General features: G+C 40.7%; 1 protein-coding gene across 1 annotated transcript; it reads left to right on the top strand.

The window, feature by feature from the left end:
• The first annotated feature begins 5,607 nt into the window (after nt 1-5,607).
• Nucleotides 5,608-17,545, top strand: PLAC9 (placenta associated 9). The gene is made up of 4 exons (XM_059851272.1): nt 5,608-5,811; nt 15,053-15,150; nt 16,105-16,225; nt 17,361-17,545. Exons 1-4 carry the CDS (start codon nt 5,754-5,756, stop codon nt 17,369-17,371), a joined length of 288 nt encoding a protein of 95 aa, XP_059707255.1. The 5' UTR covers nt 5,608-5,753; the 3' UTR covers nt 17,372-17,545.
• Nucleotides 17,546-17,567: the final 22 nt, after the last annotated feature.

Below are 17,567 nucleotides of genomic sequence, written 5' to 3' on the forward strand. Positions count from 1 at the left end.
AACATCCATGCTATCCCAATTTCCTACATGGATGCTGCTTCAGGTGATAAATCTTGCTCCTATTTCTTTCATCCTTAACACTAAACTATTCATGCAGATACAGCAAACTAATAGCAAGTGTAGCAACCAGCAGGCTCCCTCCTAAATACATATGGAACCAATTGCACTTTAATGAACTCATTAGAAAAAAATTTAGAAAAGGGGTGGAGGACAATAGTCCAGTTCACATCTGTTTTCCAACAATTGGATTTAATGTTCTGCCTCTAGAGTTTGTGGAGTATGCTAATCCATTAATTTCTTCATCTGCTCACAAGGTTTTTCATGCCTTGAATCAACTTTGAATAGAAATCTTTTCATGGGCCCTTCTTTCCTACAGTTATACTATTTCCCTGTGGCAACTACCACACATTCTCCTGTTAAGTAGTGGCATTATGAAAGTATTTAAGTGATCTTTCATGGCAGTTTTTCAGCTGGAATTAAAGAGGTGAGAAGCCATCACTACCGTACAGTAATAACTAGCTGTACTGTTGGGGAATCTTGCTGGACAGGATCCATCATGTGATTAACTACACAGGCAGCGGGATGAAAAAAAATTCATACACATTCTTGTACACTCTCTGCCTGGAAACATGTACTGGAAGCATGTTTGAAGAAAAATTGCAGCTAAAGACATAAGGGATCTATAATAACAAAGGAAGTACTATCATCCTGCTACAGCATTGTATATTCACTCACACACGTATTTTAAAAGGAATTTTAACCAGGGATTTTTACTGCATTGGCTTTAAAATTATACACATACTGTAAATTTTCAGAGAAATGGCAGTAGAATTATTAGCTTGGCTTCTCTCTCTGGCACACCATTTCCCCCCTTGCAAGTCTCCATGACCTTGTGGTAATTAAGAGGAAAGGAGACCATGCTGCGTGGCAAGCAAAAATAGGATTTATTTCCAGCTGTTTCTCTGTTTTGTTAGGTATCTCCATGGTAAATATTACCTACATTCAAAGGCTTCACATACACGGCTGATGCCTTCCCTAGTGGAGAAAGGTACACAGGTGTTAAGTAACAGACCTTTGCTATTGTCATGACTCGTGTTCAGCAAGGTGCTACTCAACACGTGAATCGCTTCTCGGGTATTAGCAGGTCCTTCATGGAACAAAATTGTGGCTTCAGTTTCAAGTAATTATCTCATTTAATTGGTGTGGTTTGCAATACCAATCTGCTAAAGACACTAGCTGAGTAATTCTAATTGGGGAATAATCAAGTGCTTCCCCTGTATTATTTTCCCCGAATATTATCCACCACAGACTCACAGATCTATCCCATTTTCATGTGACGCAAATGGGTGCACGTAAAGTTACAACAGCAAAGGGCCACAACCTTCTGCAATAGAAAATAGAGCAAGTATCAGGCCACCATGTGTGCAATACAAGACTGGGAGTAAAGAGTCTATTCATGAATCACTAATTTTGCTGGGAATATAGTTGATCCAACTTTCCAATGTTTCTTTTAAAGAAAAATAAAGGTTTCTTTTCATTAAAATGGGTGGGTGCACTGCATATCATATTTCATAGGGTTCCTGAGGCATGGCCAGCCTTCATAAAATGCCTGAAATCTGTCAAATAAAAGGACATAACTTGTTAAAATACAAAACAAACAACAGAATTCACTAACATTCCATGTGACCCACCTTTTCCTTCAGCTTTCTGATTCAGTTTCCTTGCAGCTCATTGCTCAGAAAGCTGAAGCCACAGACTGAAAACAGCCTGAAGCCATAGGATGCTTACCTAATGCTGGCAAACAGAATCCAGCCCAGTGTGCTGGCACCTAGATGACACCAGAGAGTCAATTCCTGCAGCTGACTCACTGCTGGCTCTAGGCGTAGCACAAAATGTATTGTTTTGAAGAAGGCTGGATCAGAGTTGTTTGCTCCATGACACACAGGCTTGTTAACTTCTCCAGGGAGGGCAGAGACAGAGCTGATCTTCACAGTGCTTCGCACTATGAACCACGTGATACAGGTTTTTTAACTGCATCAGAAATTATGCCTTTATGACAATAGCAGGAGAACTTGACTTTTTTTTACGTCCCCTACAAATCAAGATAATAAACACGAGTACAAGTTGATATGCAACAGATCAGAGAGGGGCTTGCACTGGCACAGGGAAGGTGAACACTCATTCAAGGTGATCACTCATTCAAGGCTGCAGATCTGTAACTCCAACAGAGGCTGCCTGATAATGACAGGAGGCATGGAGGCTCTGTGAAGACTGCCAGGGATGTGTGCTAAAGATCACTACTATCCAAAGCTTTCAATGGCAATGTCCATTTCATTCTAATGAAATCACCACTGCAAGAGGCCCTTCATCCATTCACCAAACAGAAGTACTGTTGCAGAGCAAACTTCTGCTTCCCTGAGAAGCAGCCCAGAAGCTGCTTGTCTACTCTGCACAAATCAGCCTCTCCAGGTAATAAAATTCTGCTTCTGCATCTGTCCAACAACTGCTCCAACCCAGCAGTCAGAAACCAAATGAATCAAGAGAGTGAAAGTAAGTGACCTCTTCCAAATGGATCATGTAACAAGTTTCAATTTACATTAGGTATTCAACAGCCTCCAAGTAGCAAGAACTCCTGGTCATGAGCAGCTGACAGAAGTTAAGCCTGTGACAAGAGCCTAAGGTACCTCCACAGTCTCTAATGGAGACAAATCTTCTCTCAGGGGCAGGTAGGCAGACTACACAAAGCTTGCCCAGATTTCATCATCCACCAGTGTTAAATCCAGGGTGGTGATTATACTCTTTCATTTCCTTCTCTTCAGGGTAAGGCGCTTTCCTCTCCCTACAAGGATTGCTTTCCTACCATATTTTTGGCTCCTGAAGTAATCTCTGTGTTTTACAAAAGGTCCTTTTTTTCCCTGAAGAGTTTGCTCAGCTATATCCTTTGTCAGGCCATGCTGCAGGATTTCATGCCCAATAGCAATGTGATTTTTTCACACGGCACACATGTCCTCTGTGAACATATACCCTTTATTCAGTCCATTCCTTCTCCTTGTGCACCCTATGGGATCATTGTGCAGTTATTTATTGCATTTGCTGAGCATTTAACTAGTCCAAGAAAGAGATACAGAAAGACTGTACCAAAAACAAACAAAAAAAGCACCTCCCAAAATAGACTTAGTCCTTATGTTTGCTCTCCCTTTCACCAAACTGCCTGCTGGCATAAATTCACATCCCTGTTCACTGGTATGCTTTTTTTGGCTGCCAGTGTCTTGGGAACATCTCAACAGCTGGATTTTGTGCAAACCTACATTCATATGATCTCATTGTGTTCTCATATATGGCCATTTCGAAGATGAATGTGCTAAAGAATCCTTTCTCTGATGGCCATCAGTTACTAACTTCTCAGAACACAAATATGTTTGCATCATATTCTCTCTTTTGCTCTCACATCTTCTTTCTTCTGAAAAACCTGCTTTACAATTTAATGGGTATTGTCACATCCCCAGATTTTTTGTACTTTAGTTGCCAGTTGTCTTACTCTGCAGCTTCCTTCTGAGTATTTATAAATTACAAATCTGAGGTAAATACCCAAGATGACCAAAAATCTCAGGAAAGGTAGTCCTACTGCAAAGCAGAATCCCACTTGGCAGAAATATTCTTTCTGGCTGCATTTCCCTGCAGTGGAAAAAACGACTCTCTGATTACAGAAACAACCCCTGGAGGATAATACTAGAGAAAACCCACACTATTTTGTTTAGTTCTCCATGGCTATCAGACCAGCACCTTGCTATAGTCAAACATAACACAGTATGCAAAAATATGCAGCAAGTGCCTTAGAGGGACTGAACTGTTCCAGGAGAGCAATTCAGGAGGAACCTCAAGGAAATGTGCTCTAAAGTGGGTGAGTGGCCTCAGCAAAGGTGGTCTGTAATGGAAATTGCCATATTTTTTACAGTGTGTTGAAGGGAAAACTGTTTCAATAATGTTCATTGCTTTTTAGTGTGTGGCATAGAGGATGGCAGAGAGAGCTTGCAGAAATCCTCCATGAACAGGCCCCCTTTGCAATACAGAGATTGCATTGGGTGATTCCGCTTAAAAAAAAAGGACAGAGCCAAAGGACAAACACATTCAGAAAACAGCAGCCAACTATTCAGAAATATTCTTCTTGTGCTGCCCAGTGCCTTCTCTTTAAAGCACAGACAACACACAGATAACGTCTCACTTCAGAAATCACAGCCTACCACAACAGCATCTCATATAGAAACACAGGGTCCAAGTGAGGCTGGACTCACTGTTACCTTTTGCAGTTCCCCTCTCAGGACCTGTTAATAAGAAATTAAGATTTATCCAAGTTTTCAGAAGGCCTAATCAAATTTATTCTCAAAACAAGAATTCGTAAGAATTGCAGTACACTACATAGTGATTCAAGTCAAAACCCCCAGAAAAAACACTGCCACTCCAATTTTCATAGCTAATTTAAATTTTCATTTCATAAAAACGTTAACACATTCAAATCAACCCTGAGGGCTTAATAAACATTGAGGTTGTTCTATGCCTCATCAAAGTTACCAGATAAATTCCAATCACAGAATCTCTGTTACCGAGACTATTTTGCCTTGCAACTGAGCTTACAACTTAACCTGTAATGGAAGTCACTGAGGAGGTTTACACTTTGAACTCTGAGATAGCATCTCTACAGGATCATTTTCAGATATTCAAAGAATTTGATTTTTTGACTGCTGGGGGGGTGGTAAAGACCAAGGAAATCTGTTCTAGTTTGCAGGGGTTTATTTTCGGTAGTTAAAACACTGTCTATCCTGAACAATGGCCTTTGGGATTAAGTAGGATGCCTTACTGGTCTCTCATTTTTTCTTGCAGTAGTTTGAAAAAAGATAACTCAAATGATTATGAGGAATAATACCAGGAAGGAGACACTTTAGGTGTTTGAACACCGGCCTAGAGGGGTCAAAGACTGATGCTTATCCAGTCAACACCCAGGAACCTGCAAGACAATGTTCAACCAAGATCCTGCTAAAAATCACACACACTGCCAGCCTACCATGAGTAGTGCTATTTATGCATGTGATGTTACCAAACCCAACCAATTTTAAAACCCTGCCAAACTGAGAAGAGCCCAGATGGCTCCTCAGGAGATCCTATGATAATGTCCAAACATAAAGCACCACAGACAGTTGTAACCTCCCACAAGACTGCCACACATTGTACTGCCCAAGGAAGATGTTTCTGTGCTCTTCATAAAGAGCATACAATGGTAAAAGCCTTATAAGCTCACGAGATCTAAAGATACTGTGTTTTCCAGTGCTTTGCCTGCCCCAGATGAAATTCTACAGGGAAAGAAACATCCAGCACCCTTCCTCCTCCTTTCTCCCTTCCTTGCCTTGCCCCACTTGCTATATTTACAGCATCCAAAGTTTTTCATCAAATTCCATTGTAATCTGTGTAAATAAATACAAGCTAAAAAAAAAAAAAACCAACTTTGGGGAACCTGGCCCACTTCCAGCTTGGCTGGATAGCTGGGCTGTGCATGGAGCTGGAAGGGTGTTTTTAAAAGGAGGGAAGCAGAAGAGAACAGCTTAAGAATCTTGGCTCAGGCTGGGCATATTTCCGCCTAACTCTGGCTAAACCTCAGCACGAAGGGCTGGAGAAGGAGTCGATAGGAAGCCGGGGAGCGGGGGAGGGAGGCTGCGGGGCTCTCCAGCACAGCCACGGCAAAGCCCGGGCAGGCTGGAACCATGCTTTTCCTCTGGGCACTGGCGTTTGTTCTAGTCCTGCAGGAGCAAGATCCTTTAGGTAAGTGACTCTCAACTTGCAGAGCAGAAAGTGTGGCTTAATCTCAGTATGGTCAAAGCCTTTGCATGGGGTGGGAGGGGAAGGCAAATAATTGCTTAATTTCTTTGTGGATTTTATGTGAAGGTGACACAGGTATGTGTCAAAATTCTCTGATTTAAGAGGTAAGACTCCATTTTTGTGACATTAAAGTCTGTCCTGTAGGCATATTGCTTTGGTAGATTTTGAGATTTTTTACTTGTTACAGGAGATAGAATCACTCTACCTTCAGAAATTTAGAACCACATTGAGGTGCTGCAAACAGTGCTCTGAATTTCCATAATTACTGATCTGGCAGCCCTATTAATATCACACTAATCCATTTGGAAATGAGATTGAAGTTCAAGGTGATTAGAGAAAGATTCTCCTTTATTCAAAGCCTTCTTTTTAAATTTCCTGGTAACAGAATCACCACTTTGTTTCTTCTGCTTTGGATTGCTTATTCCTGGGATTTCAAAGTACATAATGACTTCTCCAAAAGCCTTGGGAGAACAAAATATAAACAGAGAACACCTGATAAGCCTGCATCTGAATTCTACTTTCATTAACAAGAGATTAGCACTGAATAACCTGTAATCACATTGTAGTGTGACAAAGCTATTCAGTTTGGCTAGTTCAAGGGTTTACAGTCCCTGTGAAAACACAAACTTGGCTTCCCAGCCTGTTTGTACTACATCTTTTCCGCTAGCTGAGGCTCAGATTTATTTTCCCTCTGGTCCTACTTTCTTGACAAGACAATAGCTGCATTTCATGACAGGGTAGTAAGATCCTCTTACATTGAAAACATTTCCTAAAAAACTGTTAGCCCCTTCTGTCCCCAGGTTCTAGTCACTCTTCCTTGCCCTGACTGCCTCCTCCTTAACTGGCTTTGTGATGTTTATCTCAGTGATGAACTGAAATATCAATGCAACAGCAAGAGCACTCTAACTTGTTTTCACTCCACAAGAATTCACTATCCTCTTGTGAGTTTTGCAAGCTTCACTGAAATAAATGTGAAATTAAAGAAAATAAAAAATGGCTTTGTCTAGTCCCACAAAAGTAGAGTTTTAACCTAAAATAATTTGCAAACTCAGATAAAATTCAGTTAATTAGAATAGCACTACAATAATAACTGCAGAGGAGACTGGCACCCAGTATCATGCCAGGTGGCAGCTATTCAGTCAGCAAACCATGTTTACTGTATTAATGGTTTTCATCATGCAAAATGAGAAATTTTCTATCTGTCATGGCCAGGGGAGCACCCTGCCAGACTGAAGGCTTTAAAAAGCCATCCCCACTTTCCCTCTGCTACACTTGAGTTGGGGAACATAACTTTTGATTACCTTGCAGAATCCCCCAACCTAACTCCCAAGGGTTCCTCTTAAAAATTAATCCACCAAACTAGAATTTACGTTTTAATTCAGCCATTAATATAAACAATCTCATATTCAAAGAACTCAGCCTCCAAATCATTCAGGAGAGGCTGGCACAGGAGCCCTTCCGGATGCAACCATGTGCTCCTGCCACAGTTTACAGTGCTTTGCTGCTCGTGCGGGGTTAATTTGTGGGGTGCTGCTCAAATGCAGCGCACCGTGTAGCCTGGAGCACAATACTTGCCCCTTTTAAACATGTTTCCAGGCAAATCATTCTGAAGGGTGAGACACCCAAAGGCAAAGATTGTGCTCCATGTTTATGGGTGGCAGAGAGGTGACCTCGAGGGTGAAGAAGCACCTGCCCCCGTGACACGGGCCCTTGGCCGAGCACACCAAACACCAAGCGCTCTACCAGGGACAGCTTCCAGCGGAGGAACTGCTGCTCCACACTGTGGCATCATTTGCTTTCAAACAGCAGGAGTTTCATTTGGGTTTACTACAAGTTAAAGTAAATCAAGTGTATGAATGCTTCTCTTCATTCAACTAACATTTTTTTCTCAAGATGTTTTGAATCCTCTGATGCAAAATCAAAGCTGGGAAGATCTATAATCTAGACCATTATCTAGAAACTGGAAAAAAAAATCCTTTCAGAAGACTCAGATTCTGCCCCAAATTGACCAACTGCATTATCACAGAGAAGCATTTTTTCTCTAGGAGATTAAAACACTGCTTTGTAGAATTAAAGCCACAGTAAAAATGTATGATAGATATCCTATTTTAGGCCTGACTTGGACTCATATTTCTCTACTAACTAATTAATAATGGTTTAACCTATACTCCATATTATAGGTATTTTCTGTCCTTATAGAAACCTACCAGCATCACTGTCTCCAACTCAAGGACTGCAGTCCTTGCAGAACCCACCTTTGAGCTCTAACAAGGAAGGAGAAATGAAGTTTGCGACAACAAAGCGTACCCCAAAATAACTGTGGTTTTTAAGATTGTGAGGTGCCTGGAGATCAGGGTTCAGTACAGAAGTAAGCCTTTTATAAAGACATTTTATATATCTGTAATAGCCAATGCTTTCTTATGTTTAGTTAAAAGGAATTTCAATTCTGTGGACAATCTAACTTCCACGTCTAAAGCAAAGTTAGTATCAAACTCCCCCCAAAAGATCAGGAGTTTAGAAATATAGGACTCCTATTGTTCACCTGCAGGATGAGGCTCTATTCATAAACACAGCTGATCTGCTCTGGCTGAAGCAGATATAAGTCCTGAGCCTGAATGTCAGGATCTAGTATGTATGTATGTATGTATGTATTTATCTGCCCTTCTCTCACTATTGTACTTCCTGAGCTGCTGCAGACTGCATGAACTGTCAGCCAAGAGGAAACAGACCTTAAAGCAAGTTCTTAGATTTGTTTACATTTTCAGGAAAAAAACTAAAATTATATTCTTTCATTTTGCTTACTTCTTTCTACTGCCATGACTTAGACATATGAAAACTACACAGTCACAGAGCTAATAAGTCACAGACTCACTTCACCCACTCCCCATGACAATCGTTTCTAGTACTAAACACAGACCAAAAGCCATGTCCTCAGAAAACTGAGAAACTCTTTATCTCCTGATAGCAGTGGTTATCCTCAAATTGATGGTGGCATCCATTATTTATGCATCTCACATCCTTCACTTTCAAACCAGCCTTAAGCTCACTAATTCTGCACAACTTGGTTTCTTTATGGATACTAAGACACAGCTCCTCTTCTTCCTAAACAGCTTCCCCTCCTCTACACAAGACTATGTCCTATACAGCTTCTACCTATAATCCTCCTAATGTTTAGCCTTGGTTTCCATAACAAAGATACATTCACCCAAAAATAAATCCATAATGAAGGCAAACTTTTCTGGAGCCCAAAGCATCATTGTAAGATACAGCATGAATTAGAGTAACATACCTGCTGATTACGTAGCTTGTGCCTCTTATCAGTCCAATTCCCTGTAGTCATTTTCCATTGCAGAAGCAAGTGCAAGAGGATATTCTCTTGCTGCTTGTTCAAAAGACCAGCATGCTGAAAACATTCTCCAAGCCAATAGTTCCCTCACAGGAACATTTAATTACTATCCTTCTTCCTTTGAATGAAAATACACAAAACTTAAGTGCTTCTTACAATCACAGATATGGTCAAATGGCAGAAAAAGGAAAGTAGTTTTTCAAGTAGCAATTTTGCTTCTGGCACATAGCCATGGCAAGGGCCCAGATTTTTCTGTGCCTTAAAAAAAACCCCACTCACTGGAAGCATGAACTATCCTGGGTCTTGTGCACTCCCTCTCAGTCTTCACTGCTGGGTAAGTGAGAGATGGATCCCTTTATGAAATGAGAATTATATGGATCACAATAGCAAAAGCTGCCTGTAAATGAAGTAGTTTTACACAGAAATATGTGCTATTTAGTCAGGAAGAATTGCTATGAGGTCCCATTTCTGGTTTTGCACATTTCACAAGCACAAATGATGTGTGGTTAGACCAGAACACACTGTGACACCAAGTCCCACACCCAGGTGGATGGGACACACTAGGCAAAGATGTGAGAACTCGTGGGCTGGTACCTGAACCACCTCCATCAATAGATTCCCCAACCCATGAGATTCCCCCTTTGCTCCTTCTCTTTCAGGTAAAAAAGAATTTAAACAAGTACAACCTTAACTGATGTAGGATCTGAAATAATATTCATAGCAGCATATTCTACACCTTGATAAAGAGAATATGAACCAGGTGTGCAATTTTGGAACTTGACTTTTTGATATGGTTATTCAGCTTCTAAAATTAATTTAAAAAATAACTAATTTCATAGAAGAAACTTATTTCAGGACATTTGCCTTGTCAGAGGATCATAAATCTCAGATACCAGAGAAATCCCTTGGATTTTTTATTATGTTTGAAACTTTTCCAGGACTTGACATTTAGGCAGCAGTTGAAGTATTAAGTGAATGTACAGATTACAGATTAATCGCTAATCAGGCATTAAAAACTTTCATGTACCTTCTTGAAATTAAAACAAACAAAACCCAAAACCACCTCAAACAAAAACCAAACCAAAAAGAAAATGCAAAAAACCCCAATCTTCCCACAACTCCTAAATTTCAGGTCTTCCTATACTATCAGTTTACTGTCTATTATACTACGCCTGATAGATCATATTTACCCTGTATGAAATTTGCCTTGTCCTTCTGGAATAAAAGCTAGAGCCTAGTAAAGGTGTGTGTACATTTAAATATTTACATGTGTATGTATATATTTACATGCATATGTATATATTTGCATGTAAATATAAGCAAACACATGCAGTTGTCTCCAGTGTGAAGCATATGGCAGTGTCTAAGTTGCTAAGGAATTTTATATATTTATTGCAATTCCTGCAGTCTTTATTGCAATCACTAGAGGTAAGAACACCCTTATCTTTAAGAAAATAGAGACTGAACTCTAAAAAGAGGTAGAACTACCTGGTTAGAACTACCCAGAGGTGTCAAAATCACAGCTAAGCATTAGTGTTTTATGGATTACAGCCAGAAAGATGCTCTATGTCAACTTAAAGATGTGCTTCTGAGTAGCTAAGAACTTGAAGGGAACCCGTTCCCTAAAAAGCATTTTCCTGTTGGAACATAAATCATTACTACTGCCATTCCTTTTCTCATCAAAGGCTGTCTGGCCACCTTATGCTCCATGCTTTAGGAATAAAATGATACTACTAAACCTAAGGCAGGGCAAACAAAATCACAGAGCACAGCATGTTTTCTTGAAGAGTTAGTCATGTTCTCCTTTATTCCCCTTGCTCTATCACGTTTTCAGGTTTCCTCGTTTGCCATCTGGTTCCTGTTTCAATCTCCCATGTCTCCCACTTGGCTTGTGGCCGGCTTTGTTTTATCCCTCCCGCCCTACTGAGCGCAAACGAGGCCTTGCAGACAACTTTCAAAACCACACTGATCATAGAACGAGGCCAAAGAATTTTACAGGTTTTAAGACCAACGGGAAACATTGTGGTCACTCACCTTGACCTCCTCTATAATGCAGACCAAAGAACCCAACCCAGCAATTTCTAGATCAAGCCTGTAACTTCATTTGGACCAGCAATGTGTCATTAGGAAGGTTACTTTAAAAGACCTACCAGATCTGTGTGGTCACATACTTCAGTTCTGGCAGTCCTAGTAACCACAGAAAATGACAGCAGAGAGGCAGTGCCTCGGGTTTATTCTGATGCTTACCATTAACAACTACTTGGATGATCAAAATGAACCATTTAACAGCACCTGGATAGAAAGAACCCTGACAGTCCTACAAGTCCTAGACGGGAACTTCATCAGGGAGCACAGAGAAGCAACATCTTGTGGGTTGGGGGAATATATCAAATGTACAGGAGGCAGAAGAGCTTAACTGAGGGATAGTCTTAATCAAAGGCCTCTGCTCTTAACCTGTTTAGTAAGGCTGTTTTGATTCTTACTTCATTGCTCTCTCTCTCCCTTGCTAAAAAATCAAGTTTTGTACAGTCAGGCTGACCATAATACATAGATCTTACTCTCCATCGTGCTACTTCTTTCAAACTCTAGGCATGTTCTTCTAGTAAATAGATCCTTATTAACAACCAGTTCAGAGATGCTCCATTTCCCTGCTGGTGCCTGCATCATGGCCCAGGGTGATTAGAACTACCTAGATTTATGGGCACCATCAATGTAGCACAGAGGACTTAATCAGAGCAAAAAAGGCATGAGTTGTTTTCTTATCTTGAACATGAGAGTTCTGGTTCTTGATGAAAAATAACCCCCCTATATTTCAAATAGAATGGATTGCAAGAATTTAACTGAATATCTCACTTGCAAGAAACATCAGGTGGAAATTTGCAGATGAGACATTACCTGAAAGGTAATGTTCTCTTTGCCATATTGAAATGTTGCAAGCGTCTGCATGAAATAATCTATTAAGTTTCAAATTAGATATTTAAGACATTGAAATATGCCTCCTACACACTTGCCTAAGCTGTCAGAAGTTGCAAACACCCACACATTTTAAATATGTAATTTATATGGAATACAAAGAACACTTGACTTTTAAAAGTGGTTAGCTTCAAAACTTACTACCAAAGTTGTCTCTGTGCACGTGCTTTGAAACACAGACAAGTAAAAATTCCAATTTACATTTAAAAAATGTTTCTTCAGTAACTTCAGAAAGCAAGTACCTGGAACTATCCTAAGTCATTAGCCTTTTGCTTACATAGTTTGCAGCCTTCTGCTTTTCACTTCCTTTACATGGTGACTGTTATTATTATATGAAGTAGAGATGCTGCTGGAGTAAGGTCAGTGCCAAAGGCAGACTGTGTCCCTTTCTTTCACCAATTGCAATAGAGGAGGGCAGTGCTCCTAAGCAACATTCCACGTGATCTCTTTGAGCACATGGAAATTACTGCTTTGGCTGAATTGCCTGACCATAGTGACCCAGATATGTGCCATATTAACAAGGGACCGGATGTGTCCTGTGAACAGCCCATCCCAGAGATAAAGCTGTGGCTTAAAAGCTAAAGCCAAACAACAGAATAATAATGAGTGTTTTGGGAAGCCAAAGCCTCAAGCTGGGACTCAGAAAAAAGAAATCTACACTGACTGCCCAGCCAGCAGCAGCTGAAATAGCCTGTTCTGGTGTGGTGGTGAAGGGGCAATTGCAAGAGCCTGAGCAGCTCTGTTCTGGTGTGAAAGTCACTGACAAGACATGGACATGCAAGTCTGGAGAGGGTTTCTTCTTGCTCAGCCCTCTCACAGGTCCCAGCTCCAAAATGTGTGGTCTACAACTAGACACACTTTCGCTTATACTAACCCTTAGCCTTGCTAACATCAGCTGTCAGGTGCTTCCTGAGACACTTAGGCTTGACCTGTTTGTCAAAGTTTTAGGCACTGCACTAATTCAGTGGCTCTGAGTGATATCTTACAGCCCTGTCAAACTAGGACTTGGTCCTCCTTCAGTATGGCCATTACAGCTGGTAACAAAGCAAAGCGCTGTGAGCAATGGAAAGCTGTGTCCCTCCGGCTCAGGAGAGGAACCCACCACCCCAAGGAACCAGGAGCTACTGAGTCCTGTGTCTCATAGCAGCCCCTTTACCTCCTTCTATAGGTACACACAAAGCTGTCTGTATGTGCACATGATGCACACAAAGCTGTGCAGTGCTTTGCTAAGCTCACAGTAAGATGCAACAACCTTACACTGGCTGTACATACATATCATGGTGTGTATACATGTGCTTACTAACTGTCAGTCATTCATCATATCAAAGCTCCTCATCCACAAACACCTGCCTAGAGAATCAGCCACCACAACTTCAGTATCTCCACACTGTTCCAGTCATGATGAAAAAAAGACAGGTAAAGAAGCAAAAATTTTGAGAAATAGCATGGTTCACTTGACTACTGAGACAATAACAAGACTCATAAACCACCACCACTAGCAGCAAAGAGGGAAAAAAAGGGCAGTTGCAAAGCAGCCGGTGTTGAAATACCTGCTGTATTTCAGCACTCTTCTGTAAACAGGAAGACATAGTCTTCGGGATTCTGTTCTAACAGCACCACCTTCTGGTACTGCGCTAGAAAAACCGCCAACCAAATCTCTGCCAAACCAACCTCTAAATAATACCGAGTAAATCAAGTCACTTTGTAATCCCTCCTCCTCATCTCCATCCTCCACCCAGCAATTCCAAGGATGCCATTCCAGCTCAGAGTACATCTCTCATCGCCTCCAAACTGCAGTGATCCTTACTGACACGTGTTTGCCATCACCTGACACCTACACTCCAGAAATCTTGGCATAGGCTTGAGAAGAAGCACTGCGGCAGTTCCAAACCACTGCTCTGGCACAGCAGCACTGAAGGCAGAATTAGTTACTGCTCTTGTCTGTCTTACTGTTCATTGTAACACAAGCTCAGTTTTGTCTTTGTTACAAACCATGACAGAATGAGTTATTGCTGCTTCCTCATTATCAGAATGAGTTACTGCTGCTTCAAGCATGAAACAAGAGCAAAAACTAACTTTACACGCAGGAAGATATGTTATCACTTTGTCTGACTTTAAAATATTCCACTACAGTCCTCTGCACACAATTGAAAATTTAAATGCTACTGAATGCTGCACAGAAGTTATGAAAAGCAAATACACTCCACTAAAGCATGGACACCAGCAGCTGCTGACCTTTCATGGAGCACAGCCAGCAGAATGAAAAGTTCAAAGAGCAAGAGCTCATGAGTACTGAGAGGTAAACACAGATAACTGACAGAAATATGTGACTCTGTATATAGCAAAGTCAGCAAATGTGCACAGCAGTAAAAAAATCTTTATTGTTTCCCTTCCCATTGCAAAGTCAGACTGTCTGGGACAACTATCTGGCACAGATCATCAGCATCCATTTGGAAAGTGGACAAGCTTAGCTAGTCTTCAAAGCTTTACAGCACCAGCTCCTTCTGAATAAAGTCTACGAGGAACTGTTGTGTTAGGCAGATCTTCTCACCAGTTAGATTTTACACTTAAGAGAGACAGTCACAGCCTATAAACTTACCCTACACATGTAGGAGAAAACAGATCATGTAAAACAAACACACATACACAAAACAAACACCTGTGGCAAGAAAAAACGCCTTGCTCCAACCAACATGATGTGTGCAGGCAAGTACTGGGACACGGCTGTAGTTATTGGAAAAGAAGATCAATGCCTACATTTGGTTCATCAACAATGCTGCATAGCCTGCAAAATACCACATCAGAAGTCAGAAAGGCAAGGATTGCTATTAACACTCGGCCAGTTAACTGTGTCTCTATTTCCAGCTGCTGCCGATCCTGTCAGTGTGGAACCTGGAAGTCTGGAAAGAGGAACCTGGTGTAATGAACACATGCTCCACGAACGCTTAGATACTATTGAAGAGGTAAGAGGGATTGCACTGGCTCCTGAACCTTACCAGACCTCTGCTCTATCCTTTTAACCAAAGAAAAAGGATGTTTCTAGGCAGTGTCCCTTCTTGACTTTATTCTATACATGGTTGGACTAGAATAAAGCTTGGATTTTTTCAGATGTCACAGTTTATAACTATCCATAAAGCCATTATCACCAGAAATATATAATCTTGATGAAATCCAAAAAACTGAATAACAATTTTTTATATCAGCCTTTTCTAGAATGTTTATAATCTAAACTGTGCCTTTAATCTAAAAATCTCAGAATCTGTATTTGTAAAGTTTCACACTGACTTAAGGGTAGATGTGCGTTCTGCAGGTGACTCCAAGACTGATAGAGGAATATCTGCTCACCCCAGCTGACACTTAAGAGCTAAATGAGCTTTACGATGGGGATTCCAGGAAAGTGCAAAGTTTGATTTTTTTTTTTCCCCCTGCTTGTGTCTTAAGCACTCACAAGATACCTGTTAACTATTCTCAGCTGGGTAGCTCCCAAACTTCATGTTGTGGTTCTCAAATGGGAACACTACCTCTCTTCTGCCCTAGTCCCAGCCCTCATCATTCCACCTCATCAGCTCCTCTCATCATCCATGCAGATTCTTTTGTTGCATTTAATAAATTGCATTTCTCTAAGAAATTAGAAAGAATTAAAAACAAACTAATGCAAAGCTCCAAGAAGTCAAATTCTTCTTTATACAGGGGTGCTGTAACAGAACTCTTGCAAAACCAAGTGCTAATAATTGGTGCCACTAGAGGCCAGCAGAACACAAGGAATGTTTAAACCTGCAATGCGCATAACAGATTAAATTAGCTGTTGGCATTACAGAACATGAGGTTTGCATTTCTGCAAACACATCTGGTGTAATTCCTCCCACTTGACCCTCTGACTACCTCCTTTCTCCATTTGTCTCCCTTGTTTCCATTAGAAGGTAATAAAAACAGTGGAGCACCTAGAATCAGAAGTCAAATCGCTCCTCAACATGATCAGTGAGACAACAGTGAATATCCCCACCGTTCCAGGAACTCCACTTATAGATGCTTTTGATGGTCAGTATCTCATCAGGTATAACCTAAGTTGAAAAAAGGGTTACATATGTTATTATTAAGTATGCCATATTTTCTCTCTCAAGATGTGAAGTAATTCAGCTCAAGGTAGCCAAGGCCTCAGAACTGGGGGCCTCAGAACCCCAATTGCGGGTCCAGTTTGGAAAATCAGATTTCAACAAGCACTAAAGAGAGGGCTGGGAGAAAAGGAAGCAACTCACCTTACAACGGCAGAACAGACTAAGTAATCCCAAGGTCCTTCCCAGATCTAAGATCCTGTGATTCTTTAGCTTCATGTGTGACAAAATAAGGGATGGCATTAGAATTTTACAAAATTGGAGGTATTGCCATTTTGATATCCTAAATACAACTTTGATATGTAAGCCCCTCCCACAAAACATGCTCCTGGAAAAACATTTTCGGAATAAATTAAATCACAACAGAAATTAGTTGGATAAGGCCACCTATTCTACTCACTTTCTTATAATGCTCTATACTCTTCATCCTCCGCCTAAATATCTACAGTGCATTTAACAAGGTGAGACTCTGGGTGGAAAATAAACCACTTGTGGACAGATAAAAGCATCCACAGACATGTTTATGAAGTCAGTTTTGTTAGTGCTGGGCTGTTGTTCATTTAAGGCAGCTGTACCTGGGCACACTACAGGGCACTTACATGATGGAAGTGGGCTTGAAGTAGACAGCAGTAGAGTTTATGCTGGTTTTTGGTTCTTGCAGTTGTATGGATCTGGTAACCATGACTGATACCATCCTCACCAACTCTGTTATCCATTGAAGTTAACAGTTTTCTATGAGGGGCAGTTAACAGGTTAACAACTAAGTTACTTCCCTGCAATGGAAGGGAGGTATTCTAGGAAAAGTGAAAGATATTCCAGTAAAGCATTGCAGTGAATTTAAAACAGAAATCAGTACATTTGTAAGTACTATTCAGATGGATCTTGCAACAACTGCCAAATTGCTCAAGAATTACAGATTGGACCTTCCTTCTATAATTTTGTGAATCAAAGTGACAATTCCCCACTTCAGAGTAGAAAGATTCATATTTTAAAAGAGATTTATCCAAGATTGATCCTCATCTCATAACCAAAAATAATCACATCAACTCTTCTCTATACAGATACCAGCTGAGCACTGTGAAGACAGAAGATAGCTGAATGTAACAGTGTGGTTGTCATAAACAGTTGCACTTTTGATCATTTAATAAGCTCATGTTTCCAGAATTTGTGCAGGGTGAACAATCCTCAGCTGTAGCTTGTCTTCTGTGTTGCTGTGCTTTATAATAAAAAGGTATTTGCTTTCAGACACAGTTTTAAACTTGGCATTC

Source organism: Haemorhous mexicanus, chromosome 7 (assembly GCF_027477595.1).
Source record: "Haemorhous mexicanus isolate bHaeMex1 chromosome 7, bHaeMex1.pri, whole genome shotgun sequence".
NCBI classification, from domain to species: Eukaryota; Metazoa; Chordata; class Aves; order Passeriformes; family Fringillidae; genus Haemorhous; species Haemorhous mexicanus.